This window comes from Equus asinus, chromosome 26, assembly GCF_041296235.1.
Source record: "Equus asinus isolate D_3611 breed Donkey chromosome 26, EquAss-T2T_v2, whole genome shotgun sequence".
Classification (NCBI taxonomy): domain Eukaryota; kingdom Metazoa; phylum Chordata; class Mammalia; order Perissodactyla; family Equidae; genus Equus; species Equus asinus.
Window position 1 is genome coordinate 40,930,995 of NC_091815.1, and position 17,186 is coordinate 40,948,180.

Below are 17,186 nucleotides of genomic sequence, written 5' to 3' on the forward strand. Positions count from 1 at the left end.
ACAAGGCCCAGGATGGGAACCGTATTTGGTACTGAAACTGGTTGGAATACTGGAAGTGGGGGAGACTGCGGCAAAGCAGAGTGGATGAGCCCCTTCCAAAGGAGCATCCATAAATGTCCCATTAACTGTATGGCCTGAAGATGTACAGAACTCCTACAGGCTTGTGTATGTCCTGTAGCCATGGTCACTGCCAGAGCAACTAATCCTGAGGTTTTATGGATTCCTGTAGCCTCCTTGGGCTGTTTCCCTCCAACCGTAGCTGTACGGGCAGGAACTTGTTAGTGGGTTCTACTGAAGCAAATAGATTAACTCCAAAGGAGATAGAACCTATCAGAAAGGGTTTGTGTCCCCCTGAAAAATTACAGAAAGCTATAAATTATGTCATATCGAATTGGGGAAATTTATTGCTCTCCCTTTGGCTATTCTGTCATAGTCAAAAATTTTCCAAGTGTAAGTGAGGCTCTGTGTCGTGTGTTAGAACTTTATTGTCTATAAACAGGAATGGTGCTTTTAAGTTCTGACAACTACCCTGTGCGAAAGAGTTGAAAGTAGGAAAGTGGAGTAAGCTAAGGAACTCAAAGTTCAGTTATGCATGAGGTGGTTATCGATAAAAATTTATGAACCATCTGCCTCCTGCACAAGCTTCTACTAACGCATCTTTTAGATTTTACTCTTTTTTTTTTAAGATTGGCACCTGAGCTAACAACTGTTGCTAATCTTCTTTCTTTCTTTTTTTTTCCTGCTTTTTCTCCCCATGTCCCCCCAGTACGTAGTTGTATATTTTAGTTGTGGGTCCTTCTAGTTGTGGCATGTGGGACACCGCCTCAGCGTGGCCTGATGAGTGGTGCCATGTCTGCCCCCGGGATCTGAAACAGTGAAACTCTGGGCTGTCAAAGCGGAGCACACAAACTTAACCGCTCAGCCACGGGGCCGGCCCTTAGGTTTTACTCTGTTTGAATACTTTTCCTAACAGTGCTTCAATGTATCTGTGTGTTATAAAATTTCTTACAGCACTTTTTTATTGCTAATCATTTTTTTATTGTGGTAAAATACACATAATGTAAAAAGAGTCTGACGCCAATCGGAGCCACCATCCCACTCACCTAGATTTTGGTAATAGTCTTCTAAATGGTCTCCCAGCTTCTAACAGTTCTCAGCACGACAGTCGCAATAATTCATTAACAACATAGACAGGTTCCGTTCTGTTCAAATCCTTGTCACATCTCCCCAATTCACTTAAAGCAGAATGAGAACTCTTCAAAATGGCCGCCCGCCTGAGTGTCTGGGCCTAGAACATCCTCTAGCTCATCTCTTTCTACTCTCTTCCTCACTCACCTGGTCAAGCTTACTTTACTGGAAGGGAACAAACATGATCTGAATTTAGTGTCTTTGTTCTGACTTTCTTTGCCTGGAACTAATTCCCCAAGATATCCACAAGGATCAGACCTTCACTCCTTCAAATTTTGTTCAAATGCCTTCTTACTAATGAGGTCTTCTGTTAATAATCTATTGAAGACATTTTTTTAGTTGCAAAAATATAATTCCCCATTTATTAGCACCCTTCACTTTCTCTTTTTTATGAGTAAAAGTATTCTTTTATTTTATGAGTAAAAATATTCAAAACAAAATACTTTTGCTCATAATATGTAAAAATATTACTAATTGACTATGTTGTCATTAATATTTACTGTCCATCTCCTTTGACTAGAATGATGACCTGATGAGGGTAGGGGTCTTTGACTCTGGATCCTGATATGTCCCATGCAGCCACAATAATACCTGGAATGCAGTAGGTACTTAATGAGTATTTGTAAGGAGGGAATAAATATGATACCACAGATGCCCTGTTCGTTTTCAGCATTCTGGCAAAGCTATCTACTCTCTTTACATCTCCCTTCAAGCTGGTATTGCTCAGTGTACTAAAAAGTGATTTAAATAAATAAGCACAGTTTAGAAAGCCATAACCTCATGCGAGCCAAGTGTCCATGTAAACATGTGCTCACCTCCATTCCCTGACTTCTCAGACTTCAGCGTTCCTTCAAACTTCAGTGAGATCTAACCTTGTTCACATGGTGAAGTGCTATTTTGGTCACCAACCTTGAATAACTAAATAATCATTGATTTCAGTAATTTCAACATTTCAAATATTTTTCTGAGATTATCTCAACTCCCCATGCATTATCACTGCAACTGCAGGTGAAATTATATTTACTCCTGTCAAATGCAAAAACAAAATATCCAGTTATTCTACCAGGAAAAAGAGTATATTCAGGAATAGTAGAGGAATTGCAATTCAGGTCATGCAAACTATGGTGAACCATAGGCAAGTCTGGAGAACAAAGGAGAGGGGCTTGCTTTTAGAGAGGAAAGGAGGAAGTTAGGAGAGGCTGTTTCCAACAAAAATCCATTGGAAGACAGGGAGGGTCCAGGGTGGTGACAGTGTCTCATTGGCTGAGTGTGGTGGTTTCTCATTGGCTGGGCTGTTGCTGGGCAAGGAGAAAAATCTTCCTATCTTCATTAAAGTAAGCTTTTTCCTGTTTGGGGATGCAAGGTAAGCTGCTTTCTGGTGCAATCTCAGCAGAGAGTGGTAGTGCATGAGAGCTCCCCCTTCAGGGGTTCCCTACTCCATTTTAAATGAGGTTTCCCTTTATTCATTTTCACATTTCCCAGCAGGGAAAGGAGATCATCTAATCCAATCATTTATCTCAGGGTTCAGATACCCCATTTCCAAAAATATGCTCTGACTGTGACCACAGAGTTTCTGTCCTGGCGGAAAATGGCATGTGGTAAGTCACTCTTTTCAGATAGGTCTTGGCATTTAAAAAAGAATCAAATACATGCCAGGATAGGGAGTAAAAAAAAAAAATGCGTTGGTCCCTGAGTCAGACAGTCACTGGCTTTACATTTTTTCTGAGGAAATCAGAGACATAGCTCATTCATTGCCCACCTGCTTAGGACTGCCCCACAGCCCTCCTCGGCCTTGCCCAGCATGGCCTTGTCTGGAGTCTTTGCTCTCTTCACCCTGACCTGACACAGTGAAACTCATACAGTTTATCCTATAGCTTCAATCTACATGTATTTGATGAGTAATAAGACTACATTTATTAGATCCCAGCTGATGCGGGCTCGGCAAGCCAAGGAGTTGAAAGAAAGATTTCTTGGACTCTCAAGGTCTGGCAGTAGTGCTCTTTTATTCAGAGAATAGCATGAGGACAGGATCCATGGGCAGTGAAGAGCTGCAATGTGTTGAGGGTAGGGCTAAATTTATAAGGCATAGGTGTGTGAGTTATTTCCTTACTAGACAAAGGAAAGATCATATAAAAAAATCGTTGAAATGGTATCAGTACAGGTGGGGTCTGGTTATTGGTGGTTGTATTGAAACTGGCAGAGTTAGCTATTGATGATTAAGTAGCTGGGAACTAAAGGTTTTTTCCTTTTTACAAATGATGAGGATCAAGGCTGCCCCTGCCCCAGGGAGAGAAGTCCAAGGTGTCCTACCCTACATACTGATCTATATCATCCTCCGGGAAGCATAGGACGTCCTGATGTGATCTGACATGATTTCTATCCAAAGTTACAGGACAACCCAATATCCCTGATTCTCTATTTTCGGGGAAGCGAATTTGAGGCTCATGCTCTCATTTCCTCATGTGGCGGTGAGTAAACTCACTCTCTGCTGCAAATCTCATCATCTCAGTGTTTGCCTTTCTGGGCGACAGGCAAAAACGAACCTGGTTCATATCCAACAGCATAACCTTGGATATGAATTGGGTCAAATCAGGTCAGGACATCATGTACTTCCTGGAGGAGGGTGATAGATCGGTATATAGGCCAGGACGCCTTGGGCTTCTCTCCCTGGGACAGCCTTGGTCCTCATCACCAGCTATGGGGGGATGCACTTTATGTTTGCATAACAACATGCTATCGTGTCCCCATTTCGTTTTGTAGCTTTGGGGAACATCTGAAATATGTTTCTGTGCATTTCCGTGATCACCGCAGACTGCAGTCCCCAGAAATGTGGGTGCGTCCCCTTCAAGAAGAGTGAAACCCCGCCTGGTCCTCATAGCCTCCAGACAGCCCTTCCCACACCCACAGCGGCGCGGGCGGGAGGGACGGTAACGTAAGATTCAGAGCGCCCCGGCTGCCGGCGCCACCGGCGCTGCGCGAACTACATTACCCGGAAGGCACTGCGCCGGGTGCCGGCAGCCCTGGGCCCCGGAGGGCTCAGGAGAGAGGCGTTTCCGTGCGAGAGGAGGGCGTCTGGGCGGGCCTTCTGGTGTCGTCCTTGGGCGACGTCTTGTAACCTCGTTTTTGTGCGCCGGTCGGAGGCTTCGGGTTGCTGGACTGCCTGGGGTCACGGGCCGGGAGAGCGCCGTGTTCCCTGCTCGGAGGCGCGTCAGGCTCGGCGCGGCGCGGCCCCGGGCTGACCCGGTCGCGGGGCCCGGCTGGGGGCGGCGGCGCCTGGGCCCCCGCCCTCTAGCCCGCGTCTCCGGGCCGCGCTCCCCAGGGACGCCGGCGGTGGCGGCCGCGCGGGCTCCGGTGACTGCCGCGCCCTCCGGCCCGCGCTTCCTGTGCTGCGTCGGCGGTTACGGTTTCGTGTTTTCGCTCCTGTGAGCGCCTCTTAACGTTGTCTGTATTGGCCCTAGTCGTTTGGTCTTCGGAGCTTGGAGTCTGAGCGCGCGGCCCCGACGGCCGGGCTGAGAGCTGGAGGAGCGTGTGACCCCGCGGGCGGGCGGGCGGGGCCGCGGCGCCGGCGGCGCCGGTGTCGCAGGTGAGCCTAGCTGTGCGTGGTGCTTTCGCCGCCTGTGTGGGGGATGCTCGACGCACGTAGTTTCGCCTCTTTAAACCTTGAACGGAGTCTTGTGGTGCAGAGTGTGGTGTGTTTTACTTCACTTACACAGTGCATCGTGATCTTACCCATGTTTTCCACGGCCATGCAGTTACTTTTTGCGCAGTATTCTATTGTATGAATAGAGGAATAAAATGTCTTTATTCTCCTGATGAAGGCCTTTATGTTTTTCCCTGTATTTTCCGCATGTATAAACATTGCTGCTGCAGCCGTCGCTGCTGTGCCTTCTCGTTTATAGAAGCACACATTTGTTGACCATGTATATTAAAGATAGAATTTTTTTCCCCACAGGTAGTCAAAGGTGTAAATTTACTTTATAATACCAAACTGTTTTCCAAAATCTTACCAATCTGTACACCCACTAGTAGTTCACGATATTTACTAAATTCTACAGTTGGCGATGTTAGCCTTACTGAGTTTTGTCAATCTGATCAGTTTTGTTGTAATTTGCATTTTTTTGATTAACATTAAGATTAAATTTGCATTTTCAAAAAAGTGTTGTTTGCCATCTGGAATTCTTGTGTACACACAAGAGCTTTGTACTCTGAGTTGATTTTTTTTTGTCATTAACTATAAAAAATTTTTAAACCATTTACCAAGACTTGCTTTTTTTTTTCTTTATTCAGTGAGGAGATTGGCCCTGAGCTAACATCCATTGACAGACTTCCGTTTTTTTTTTTTCCCCTCCCCAAAGCTCCCTAGTATGTAGTTGTATATCTAGTTGTAGGTCCTTCTAGTTCTTCTGTGTGGGACACCTCCACAGCATGGCCTGATGAGTGGTGCCAGGTCCACGCCCATCATCTGAACTGGTGAACCCCAGGCTGCTGAAGCAGAGTGCATGAACTTACCTACTTGACCATGGGGTCAGCCCCAGGTTTTTACTTTAGTCTAAGTCTTTTAGCACTTTGAATGTGTTGTCTCTAATCCTGCACTTTTTATTTTGAAAAGTCTGAGTTTTATCTTTGCAGATGATAGGGGTTTTCTGACTCCAGTTTGACAAATTTATTTGTTCGTCCCTCATTCTTTTCTTTTCTTTTTTTGCTAAGGAAGATTGTCCCTGAGCTAACATCTGTTGCCAATCTTCCTCTTTTTGCTTGAGGAAGATTGTCCCTGAGCTAACATTTGTGCCAGTCTTCCTCTACTTAGTATATGGAGCACCACCACAGCATGGCTTGATGAGGAGCATGGCCCCCAAAGGTTTTTTTTTTAAGTGGTTATCCTCATCTAGTAACATTTATTTTACTGTTAAATCACTTTCCTCTGGTAGTATTGCCAGAGAAGGTGATTAAAATATTTTGGTAAAATAAGCATTGTAAGAATAAAAAGTAATAATGCCTCAGAACCCTAACAGGATGTTTAGAACTAAAGAAGATATTTCCATTTTTATGTAATGAGGTTGTAACAGAAGTTAGGTCCTAGCTTGTTTCTTTAAGGTGAAACAGAAATGAAGTCTGGTTACCCCAAACTGCTAGAGGCCAAGTATCTTTACTGTGATTCCAGCAACAACCCCTTTATTGGAGATTTATTTTGAATGTGTGGTTGGTATATGGTGGTTCACTTCTCTACCACAGGAGAGCAAAACATATAGAAAATTAAAGGTATGAAAAAGCATTCACAGTAGCAAAACAAACAGAAAAGAGTATAAATAACATTTATGGAAAAATTCGAACATCAGAAAGTATGAATAAGTATAGAAAGTACATATTCTTGAATTCTGTCATTTAATGTGTTATAATAATTTCAAATCTGTCAGAATTTAGGTCAAATTTATGATTTAACTTATGAATTAAGCTGGAATGTTGAAGATTTTCATAAATTATTCAAAATTTTTTACAAAGCAATAGTTTATTTAAAAAACCACAGTAAAATTTGAAAAGCAAGTATGAAAAGGAGTCACATGCCTGACCAACAAGCTACAGGAAGAGAATTTTGATACATGTGGCCTAAGACTATGATAGTGTTATATGACCTTCTACAACCATTTCCTCCCCAACACCATGCCTTATCCTTCTGGCCTGATGCACTCCAGCTACACAAGTTCATAGATGCTGCTCAAACATACCAAACATGACCCTTCAGGACTTTGCACTTGTTTTTCCCTCTTCTGGAAAGCCTTTCTTTGAAATACCCACATGACTTTATGGTACAACTCCATAACTCTGAAACTTCTTTTAATATGGTTTGTTTTTCCTTTCAGCGTTTTTCTTCACCTAAAATATTAAATGTTTCACTCATGGATTTTCTTTTTTGTCTGCATACCTGATGGGATTAAAGTAACGTTGCCCTGCTCTTGCCACAGGTTCCGCTTTCAGCAGAAGCACTTATGGACCCTGCACTGGTGAGTGCAGGTGTCCTAGAACTCTTGCTGCCACTCTTCCCGCCTCTCCTCTGGTGTCTGGAGAACCTAGAGAAACCTTCAGCCCAGGTTCCTTGGTCCAAGCCAGAGGTTAAATGGGGAGATTCCCATTTTTGGCAACCATTGGAGTGAGGTGTGAAAGATTGTCTTAGGTACAGGGATCAGTACGTACGAATGCTTGGTGAGACTGAGATGGTGGAGTCAGGCTTGGAATGGTAGCCTGAGAAGTTGAGTTTCTGTTCTGAGAATGATGGCAGCCCTGGAATTTTTGGAGCAGAGGAGAAAAGTGATCCGACTCGGGTGTTAACAGGCTACTCCTGGCTGCAGAGTACAGAACAGACTGGGGGAGAGGGAGACCATCCAGGAGGATACTGCAGTCATCAGTCATCCAGATGAGTATTAGTTGTGGCTGGACTAGAGTGGTAAATGTGGAGGTGGAAGAAATATTTGGCTTCTAGATTTGTTTTTAAAGTAGGGCTGACCAGATTTTTGAATGTGGAGAGTGACAGAGAAGTGGAGGAGGAGTCACAGGTAACTACAAGGTTTTTTCCCTTAGCATCTGAAAGGATGGAGGTGCCATCAGCTGAGATGGGGAAGTCAGTGGTAGGAGTGCTTTTTAATGAGAATATTAGGAATTAGGTTTTGGCCATGTTGAGTCTGAGATGTTCCAGAGACTCCCAAGTATAAGTGACGAGTGGACTGCTGGACATGAGGGTCTGCAGTGCTAGGGAGAGCTTCAGGATGGAGACATCCAAAGTGTGGCATCTAGTGTGTGGACCAGGGTGGAACACTGGGTCTGATAATAGGAAGGGGCATGTTCAGGTCCTGGTGGCATTGCCATTAGGGGACAAAGGAGGAGAGGCTGGGGGCTGTAGACAGTCTCTTGCTTGGGCAACTAGTGAGGGTGGTGGACAAGGAAGAGTAGTGGTTATCAGTGGGAAGGTATGGGAGGGGAAAGTCCAGCAGGTGGCCAGGTTTTTGTGGGAGAATGAGCATGAGATGGATGCAGAGGCAAAGCAGTAATGGAGGTGAGGTGGTAGTGAAGTCAGGCTGGTGCTTATTCACCCTTCTATGCACTCACCAGGTTTTTGTGGTGGGTCTTGTGCGACTTGGGGAGTTTCTGTCACAATGTCAGATTAGCTTACCTAGAGTGTATCAGTGAGTATGGGTTTTGAATATGTTACAGGACAAAGATTGAGATGTAGGTGAAGAGATATAATGTGTCATATAGAAGTGGACTGTGACCAGGAGTATTTTGATCTGCATGTGGTTCTGGGTGACTAAGGTTGAAGCCAGGAGCAAGGCCAGGTGGATAAGCCTTCCAAGCAGGACTGGAGGCTGCCATTGGAGGTTTAGGCTATAATGGGGTCCTTTTGGATGTGCCAAGCACTTTCTGGATGCCGTGTGCAGAAGGGTATGTGAGGAGGCCAGAGAAATGCCAGTTTTGTAGGCCAGGTGGTGGTAGTGGTGGAGATGTGTTCCAATGAGTGATGTGCATGTGGGGAAGGAGTGTGAATTAATTGCCCTAGGACATTGGTACTAGGAGTTTAAGAAGGATAGGCCCAAGTTTGGTTGTGTCTGGGAGGCATGATCCTGGGGACTCATAGGCTATGGTCCTGCAAGAGGAATGGGGCCCTGCATACCAGGTTGAGAGCTTAGATGGCATCTATCTGCCTACCTGCCTCTTGTTGCTGATGGTTGGAACCAGTGATCAAGGGAGCATGGGGAGATACTGGGTACTACTGCCCTCTAAGTTGGGGAGCTAGGGAAGATGATGAGTAGGGAGTAAATGTGGGTTGGGGTTAGGGGTAGTTATGCAGTCCTGGAGAGAGAGGCTGCTTATGGACACAACTGTCCCTACCTTCACAGGGCTCTGTGACCTTTGAGGATGTGGCTGTGTACTTTTCCCAGGAGGAATGGAGGCTTCTTGATGAGGCTCAGAGACGTCTGTACCGTGATGTGATGCTGGAGGTCTTCGCACTTGTTGCCTCACTGGGTAAGGCCCTGACCCTTATGTCAGTGTCCTGGGCTGGTCTCTGCCTTTCTCCTTTTTGTTGTGTGCCCTCCTTTCACAAGTAGCTCCAGCACCAGCTGTCCTGCAGCTTTTGTGGGTAAAGAGACTTGGAGTTTGTCCAGTGGATCCCATTTGTCTTGGCCACTCCCTGCTAGGAAGACACCTCTGTGCTCCAGGTTCTGCCCCTTCTAGCTGCCATTTCCTAGGCCTGACTGTACCAGGAGTTACAGGGACCCAACATGGTCACTCTTTGTGTCACCACCCAGCTCTTTCTGCAAGACCCTCCTCAGATATTCCTTGTGTGATATTGTTTTTCATTCCTGAGGTTATTATGGGGTTGATTGCCTTGGGCTGGTGCTGACCACTCGTGTCCTATCTTTCCCTTAGGACTTGCATCTTCTAGGTCCCATGTTGTTGTCCTGCTGGAGCTGGGAGGAGAACCCTGGGTCAGTGACAGAGTGGGCATGACTCCAGGCACAGCAAGAGGGCCTCAGAGTGGGCCTGGCCTTGGTGGTTGGCATCAGGGGGAGGGTGTGTTATTACGGCTAGGTTCAGGTCACTTCAGGAACATGTCCTGTGCTGAGGCCACTGGCTATATCCCTCATTTCTGTCTTTCTTCCCCATTCTTGACAGTTTGCCCGCTTGTCATTTCTACTCTTGGGAGTGACCCAGGATTATCCCTCACCTCTCTGCTTTCCACCACTCATTAGTCCTCTCCACTGCTTCCTCTGCTGTGTTCTCCAATATTGGCCTACACTTAATGTGTCACAGGGTCTATACGTATCCTTAAAATAATCCTTGAACACCAGCAACTCAGTGACAGATTTTCCTGGGCCTGGACATACCTTTCCACATAGCACACATATGTCACCAGCAGTCAAGGCCCTGGTGAAAACCATTCCCAGAAGAGTGAGGTGTGGACTCCGCCTCTCCTCCCTGTGCTACCTCCCATCCTTGTGTCTTTTGCCTGGTGAGTCCTCCCTGTTCTGTGTTGTGTAGAGGCCCAGTACTGCACAGCAGCCCTTTCCTCAACCTGCCCTCAGCTCCCTTGTCCTGAAAACAGTCCCATGGATTTATTCCTCATTATGTCAAATATACATTTGTGATGGGGCTGCCTCCTCCTGCCACAATCTCCACAAAGTTCAGCAGCATTTCTCTGCTTTAAGGTTGTTGGCATGGAGCGGAGGATGAGGAGGTACCTTCTGAGCAGCGTGTTTCTATAGAAGTGTCACAAACAAATATTCCAAAGGCAGATCTATCCATCCAAAGGTCCTTTCCCTTGGAGATGTGTCACCTGGACTTGAACGGTGATTTGCATCCAGCTGAGGACCTGGGAACAAACCCTGAGCAGAAACTGTGTGGGGCATGTGGGAAATTTCACCGGCACAGAAACTGGCTCGGTGGAGAGAAACTCTTCAGGAGGAACATGGTCAGGGCCTCTTGTATGAAGAGCTGTGTCGTCCATGTGTCAAAGAAGCCCCTCATATACTGGGAGGCTGGGAAGGACTTCCCTGATAACTTGAACCTTCTCCAGCACCAGGTTGTTCATAGCCAGGGGAAGCCACAAAAGGACACTGAGTGTGCAGAGGCGTTTCACATTGGGCAGAGGCACTATAAGTGCAGTGAATGTGGGAAAGCCTTCTGCCGCAAATACAGACTTGCTCAGCACCTGAGAATCCACACTGGAGAAAGGCCTTATGAGTGTAGTGAATGTGGGAAAACCTTTAGCTACAAACACATACTTGTTCAGCACCGGAGAGTCCATACTGGAGAAAGGCCTTATGAGTGCAGCGAATGTGGGAAAGCCTTCAGCAACAAACCTACTCTTGTTCGGCACCAGCGAATTCACACTGGAGAAAGGCCTTATGAATGCAGTGAATGTGGGAAGTTCTTTAGCCAAAGTTCCAGCCTTAGTGAACATCAGAGACTTCACACTGGGTCACGGCCTTATAAATGCGGTGAATGTGGAAAATTCTTTACCTCCAACTCCAATCTAATTAAACACTGGAGGGTTCACACAGGAACAAGGCCTTATGAATGCAGTGAATGTGGGAAATTCTTTAACCAAAGTCCCAGTCTCATTAAACATCAGAGAATTCACACTGGCGAGAGGCCATATGAGTGTAGTGAATGTGGGAAACTTTTCAGCCAAAGCTCTACTCTCATTAAGCACCAGAGAGTTCACACTGGAGCAAGGCCTTATAAGTGCATTGAATGTGGGAAACTTTTTAGCCAAAGATTTGGCCTCACTCAACACCGGAGAGTTCACACTGGAGATAGACCATATGAGTGCAGAGAATGTGGAGAATTCTTTAGCCAAAGCACCCAACTTACTCAGCACCGAAAAAGTCACACCAGAGAAAGACCTCATGAGCGCAGCAAATGTGGCAAAGTCTTCAGTCAAAGGTCTGCTCTGATTGAGCACCAGAAACTTCACAACCCAGATAGACCTTATGAGTGCAGCGAATGTGGGAAAGTCTTCAGCCGAAGGTCTAACCTCATTCAACACCAGAAAGTTCACACTGGAGAATAGGCCTTAGAATGAGATGGGGATGGCAGGGAATGAGCTGTCTCCCTATTTTAATACAACATGCTGGAGAGCCTTTATGAGGGAGCCATCAACTGGAAGTTGAATGCGATACATCTGAACAGCCATAGTGTGGAGATGACCTGTGACTGCCAAGTTTGTAGGAAGCTTTTAAGGAGCCATGTTGCCCTTTCTAACCTCCCCAGGATCCTTGCCAGATTTATGTCGCTGCCGTTTCTGTGATAGAAGCCATCTTACCTCTCCCAAGTGGCAGATTCACACTTTGTGTGTCAGTCACCTCAGTGTGATCAGGATAGGTAGAGCTCCGCTCTCCCATCCCCTGGAGGAAAGCATGAATAACATGAGCCCTTGGGTGTCATCATTCTCTTCCAACTGGCTAGGACATGGACCTAACAAGCTTTGAAGACCTAATTTGGGTTCTGCTGGTGGCTTGTGAAGGTTTGGGTTCATGTGATGCTCATAATTTTATTGGTCTCCAAGTCACCCTGTCTGGGGACTATCTGCCTCACTTTGCTCTGGTTTGTGCAGTAATAAAGGCTTTGTTTAAGCCAACTTTCTTGGAGTTTCCATTCACTGGTGGAGTAGGGTTGAGAACAGAATTGGACTCTACCAGGATGAAGAGGTGAGCAGATTTTGTGGGTGTTCCAAACTGTATGCCCCACTGGGGATAGTATTATGGCAGAGAATGATTTTCACTCCAGTTTTGGCCTAATTTGCATTGTTGTCTAAGGCATCCATGTGACCCAGATGTCAGAATTTTTTGTGGGTCCTGAGAGGGCAGTAATGTGAACTACTAGGACTTTTTTGAGCAGTGTAAATTGATTCTCTTTTTCATGTGGGATGTCACATAATGTCCCCAGCACTGTTGAACAGTTGCTCTCTAGGGCCTGCAAAAGAGCCATGTGCCATATTGTCCAGAATTTGGCAGGGTGGTGTCACTGATTCTTAGATTCCAGGCATCAGGTGGGAACTGCATTTGGTATAGAAACACTGGGTGAGTCAATAGGGAGTGAGAGAGACTAGCAGACTAGAGGAGATGTGCCTGTTCTAAAGTTGCAGCTACAAATGTTCCTTATGGCTGTTGAGGATAAACTTTTTGCAGAAATTCTCAGGAGCTACAGGGCTATTTCTATCCTATGGCCACAATTGCTGCCAGACCAAATAAATGTAAAAAGACACTTAGGATTCCCATTGCATCTCCAAATTGTTCATCTCAAGGCCATTGCTGCAAAGTTAAAAATAAAAAGGACTGAGTGGAAATTCTGTAGTCCAGGTATGTGATTTTTATGACCCAGACAGAGTTCCTGGGTAACTTAAGTAGAAACATCTTTCATTGCTTGCCAGTCTTTGTTGATACTGCAGCAGAACTCCCCTCCCATGAGGTGGAGGGAGAGTGTGGAGTAACACTTAGGGCTGCCAAATTTCTACTTCTCCAAAAATGAGGAGTTTCAGATTTTTATGTGAAATCATTTCTGTTCAAACTTTATTGATTTATAAATTGGCATGCAGTAAACTGAACATATTTAAAGTGTACAGCTTGGTAGGTCTTAACATACATAAACGCATGAAACTATCATCATAATCGTCAGTGAATGTGTCCATCACTCCCATGTTTATCTTGTGACCACTCTCTCCCTGCACTCTGAGGAAACCATTGATTTACTTATACAGTTAGAATAATTGGAATCTTAAAGTGTTTTGCTCATTCTGTTATGGTGCATAATTATTTTGAGAATCATCCAAGTTGCAAATGTGAATTTTTTTATTCTTGAAAAATATTCTGATTGGATATACCACTATTTGTTTATCCATTCATCTAGTAATGGACAAATGGGGTTTTTGGATCCGTTTCCAGTTTGGCTTTCACAAAAAGGCTTACCATGAATACATACATACAATTCCTTATATGAATATGTGGCTTCATATTTTTTGTTTTAAAACCTAGGAGTGTAATGCCCGAGTCAAAAGGTAGATGAATGTTTAGCTTTTTAAAGAAATAGGCCAAACTTTCTAAAATGGTTGTACCGTTTGACATTCTACCAACACTAGAGGAAAGTCTCAGTTCCCCCATAGCCTCACCAGTGCTTGGTATGCTCGGTCTTTTTAATATTAGCTATTTAGAGAATGTGTAGTGGTATCTCCTGTAACTGCATTTCCCTAATGATTCATGATGTTGAACGTTTTTAATGTTTACTTTTGCCACCTGTATATTCCTTGATAAAATATCCAGACTATTTGCTGACTTTTTTTGTAATGAGTGTTGACTGATACTTTCCTTTTTATTGATAATGAAGACAACGGAAAAAATATGTTGAAACTTCATTCTTCAGTGACTTTGCTGAGTGGAATAAACGTTTTTGAATACCAGAAGAGTATTCCCTCAATTATTTGTGCTAGTTACAATGTAATGGCTACATACACTTTAAAGTTTAGTCTAGACAGTTAATAAGATGATTTAGTAAGACAACTAATCAACCCTTGTTTGTAGTGTTTGCCAATTTCCCTCCTGTAAATGCTCCAGCTGTGGCCAATTTCAAGCTGCGAACCTGAGGTCACCGAACGTGGATTTGGGAAGAGATGTGGAGCAGCGCGCCGTTGTATTCTCTTTCCATCATGCAGGTAGATAGCCATAAATAAACTGGAGAAGACAGATAAGAGTAAAATACTTAGGAAGAGACAAGTTTTGAGCATTACTGTGCAGTAAAAGATTAAGTCAGCAGACTTGACATGTCTAACCTCTGCACATGTCTAACCTCTCCAAAGAAAGGTTGAGCATTTGCCTGGCCCCTGGGAGACAACCTTTAAGCCCTTGAAACATTCTGCCTGATAAGTGTCTTTGTTTACTTCTGGGGCCTTGGCCCATGCCAGACAGTTTATGCTTAATGATGTGACTTAGTCTCTACCTTCTTCAGAGGGAAAACGAGGGTCAGACACACAGGTGCTCCTTGTTTACGTGACAGACACTCAAAAAACCTGGACACTGAGGCTTGGCTGCGTTTCCCTCGTTAGCGGTACTTTGTGTGTGTTGTCACACATCATTGCTGGGAGACTTAAGCGCTGTCTAGGTAACTGCACTGGGAGGAGACAACCGGAAGCTGGTGCCTGGTCTCTATGTGCTGTCTTTGCTGATTTGATTTCTATATTTGTGTCCCTTCACTATAATGAACTGCCACCATTGCTATAAAAGAACAGCTTTCCTAAGTTCTGTGAGTCTTCCTGGTGACTCAGTGAACCTGAGGGTAGTCTTGGGGATTTCAGAACTAGTTACCTTTTTAAAAAGCTTTGTTCAACTATAATTGACTTAAACGGCACTTAAAGTACAGTTTGACAAGTTTTGAGACACACTTACACTTCTGAAACCAGAAGTTTTCCTCATGCGATTTGTAATCCATCCCCTTTTAATCTATAAAATAAGGTGCTAAATCCTAGAAATATTCTTTCTTTTGTAATGGACATTTTCAAATAGATACAAAAACCGAAAAGCCTGTGCTCGAAGCCCATGGAACCTATCTCCAATTGTTCATCATTATTCCTCATTTCTTGGTTGGTCGTCTTTCATCTATTGCCCACCCACATTACTGAGCTTTTTTACATAGACTCCCCAGATGTCACTTAATTCTTAAGTCAGAATACGTTTTAAGAATGTGAGCACTTTTTCATAAACATCAATCAACACAAAATAATCTGTTGTATTCATTTTCTATAGCTGCTGTGACAAATTGTCACAAACTTGGTGGTTTAGAACACATTTTATTCCCTTATTGTTCTGGAAGTCAGGAATCCAAAGTCACTCACAAGAATGTCAGGGTGGCAGTAGAGGCACGGTCTTTCAGAGGCTCGAGAGTTGAGGCCTTGTCCTTGCCTTTTCCCCAGTCCAGAGCTGCATCCCTCGCTTCATGACTGCTGCCCCATCTTCAAAACCAGCATCTTGTTTCAGTCCTCAGATTGACTTCGTTTGGTGTAGTTGTGTCCCCCTCTACCTGCCTCTTTGTAAGGACACTTGAGATTACATTGTGGGGCAGTAAACATAGATAATGGAGGCTAACCTCGTCTCAAAATCCTTAATCTCATTGCAAGGTTCTCTTGCCATATAAGAACATTCACGAAGTCCAGGGATGAGGACGTAGACATCTGAGGACATTAACCAAGCTGCCACAGGTTTAATGCCACTGTCTTAAATGTGTTTTTAAGGTATATTCATTGCAGTCAGCATGCAAAATGTATCCTTATAAACTTGCAGTAGGTGTGTCTAATAAGCCTGTAACCTATAGGTATGATTATTCGTTTTTATTATAATTTGTTAAAATTACTAGGTCGTTTACCTGTTAGGATTTGCCACATTCTAGATTTCGCTTATTGGATCTGATAAGGGTTAACCTGCTGACTGTTGGGGAAATTAACAAACACTGCCAAACCAGAAAGTCTCCACAGAGGAGGAAAAAAACAGCTTTATTATTGAATTTAGCACAAAACTAGAATCTGATGCACATCACAGACAATCCAGTAAAGAGACTGTAAAAATAGGAATCTCACCTTTTTATATAGCCAAGCAGATACAGCCCGTTACATACAAGTTCTCAAAATAAATGATAACTGCAAGTGAGAGGACTTGACAGCACCGTTTGTTACAGTTTATCCTAAACGTGCCTGGCAATTTGAGTGGTCCTCTGTGGTAGCTATTTGCCTTTATCCAAAGAAATAATTTCTCCTACCTGACACATAGGTAGCTAGGTACCGTGTGTATGTAGACCCGGGCGCCTAAGTTAAACTCCCTAGGGCCGGGAGACGGGGCGCTATCTTCCTTGGTGACTACTTTTCCAAGACCTGGCTCCAGGCCTTTAGAAAAACATTCCTTGGTTATACTACGTGTGCTCAGAATATGTACTGGCTACTTGGCATCTTACTCCTAACCTTTCCGTAAGTCTCCTGACTCCCGGGACCAGACTACCGACCAAAGTTAGTAACTTCTCTCCTACAAGTCCGCTTCTGTGGAGCAGGCGTCCGGGAGGGGTGGGGGCTTGGGCTGGGGCGGAGACACGGGTTTGCGCTTACAAGCCCGAGGGCCCAGCAGCCAGTCCCCCTCCAGGATGGCCGCCTGCCACCTGCCGTGGTGGGAGGACGGGGCCCAGCGAGGGAACCCCGGCCCTCGCCGCAGGGGGGCAGCACACCCAGGGGGGCCATCGATCGTCCAGCAGCACTCAGACAGACGTAGCCCCGGGATGAACCCGGGCCCGAAAGTGCGAAGTGTCCATGACCCATGTGTCCTGCAACTCACACTGATTCTCGTAGCTATTTGCAGTCTTCATCGATGAACCAGCCAAGGAACGCACCGCTGAGTCGTTTGCGTTTATTGGCGGGTCCCCCCAGAGGGGGAGCTCCCTGGCACAGCACGTCCCCAGGGCGGGGGGCGGAGTGTGTG

The 17,186-nt window shown here is 45.0% G+C and overlaps 1 protein-coding gene across 8 annotated transcripts in view; it reads left to right on the forward strand.

Annotated features, from left to right (window-relative positions):
- LOC106847392 (zinc finger protein 548-like) overlaps positions 1–14,137 on the forward strand; it is a 41,426-nt gene extending 27,289 nt beyond the window's left edge. For 2 of the 8 annotated variants that reach the window (XM_070498670.1, XM_044760030.2), the window contains exons 2-4: positions 7,149–7,187; positions 9,075–9,201; positions 10,386–14,137. In XM_070498670.1, coding sequence (XP_070354771.1) covers positions 7,173–7,187; positions 9,075–9,201; positions 10,386–11,752 — 1,509 coding nt within the window. In that variant the 5' untranslated portion in view covers positions 7,149–7,172 and the 3' untranslated portion in view covers positions 11,753–14,137. Of the gene's footprint in view, positions 1–4,635; positions 4,772–7,148; positions 7,358–9,074; positions 9,202–10,385 lie in introns of those variants that run through there. The other 6 variants (XM_070498672.1, XM_070498675.1, XM_070498669.1 and 3 more) reach the window with 5 other exon arrangements.
- The last annotated feature ends 3,049 nt before the right edge of the window (positions 14,138–17,186 follow it).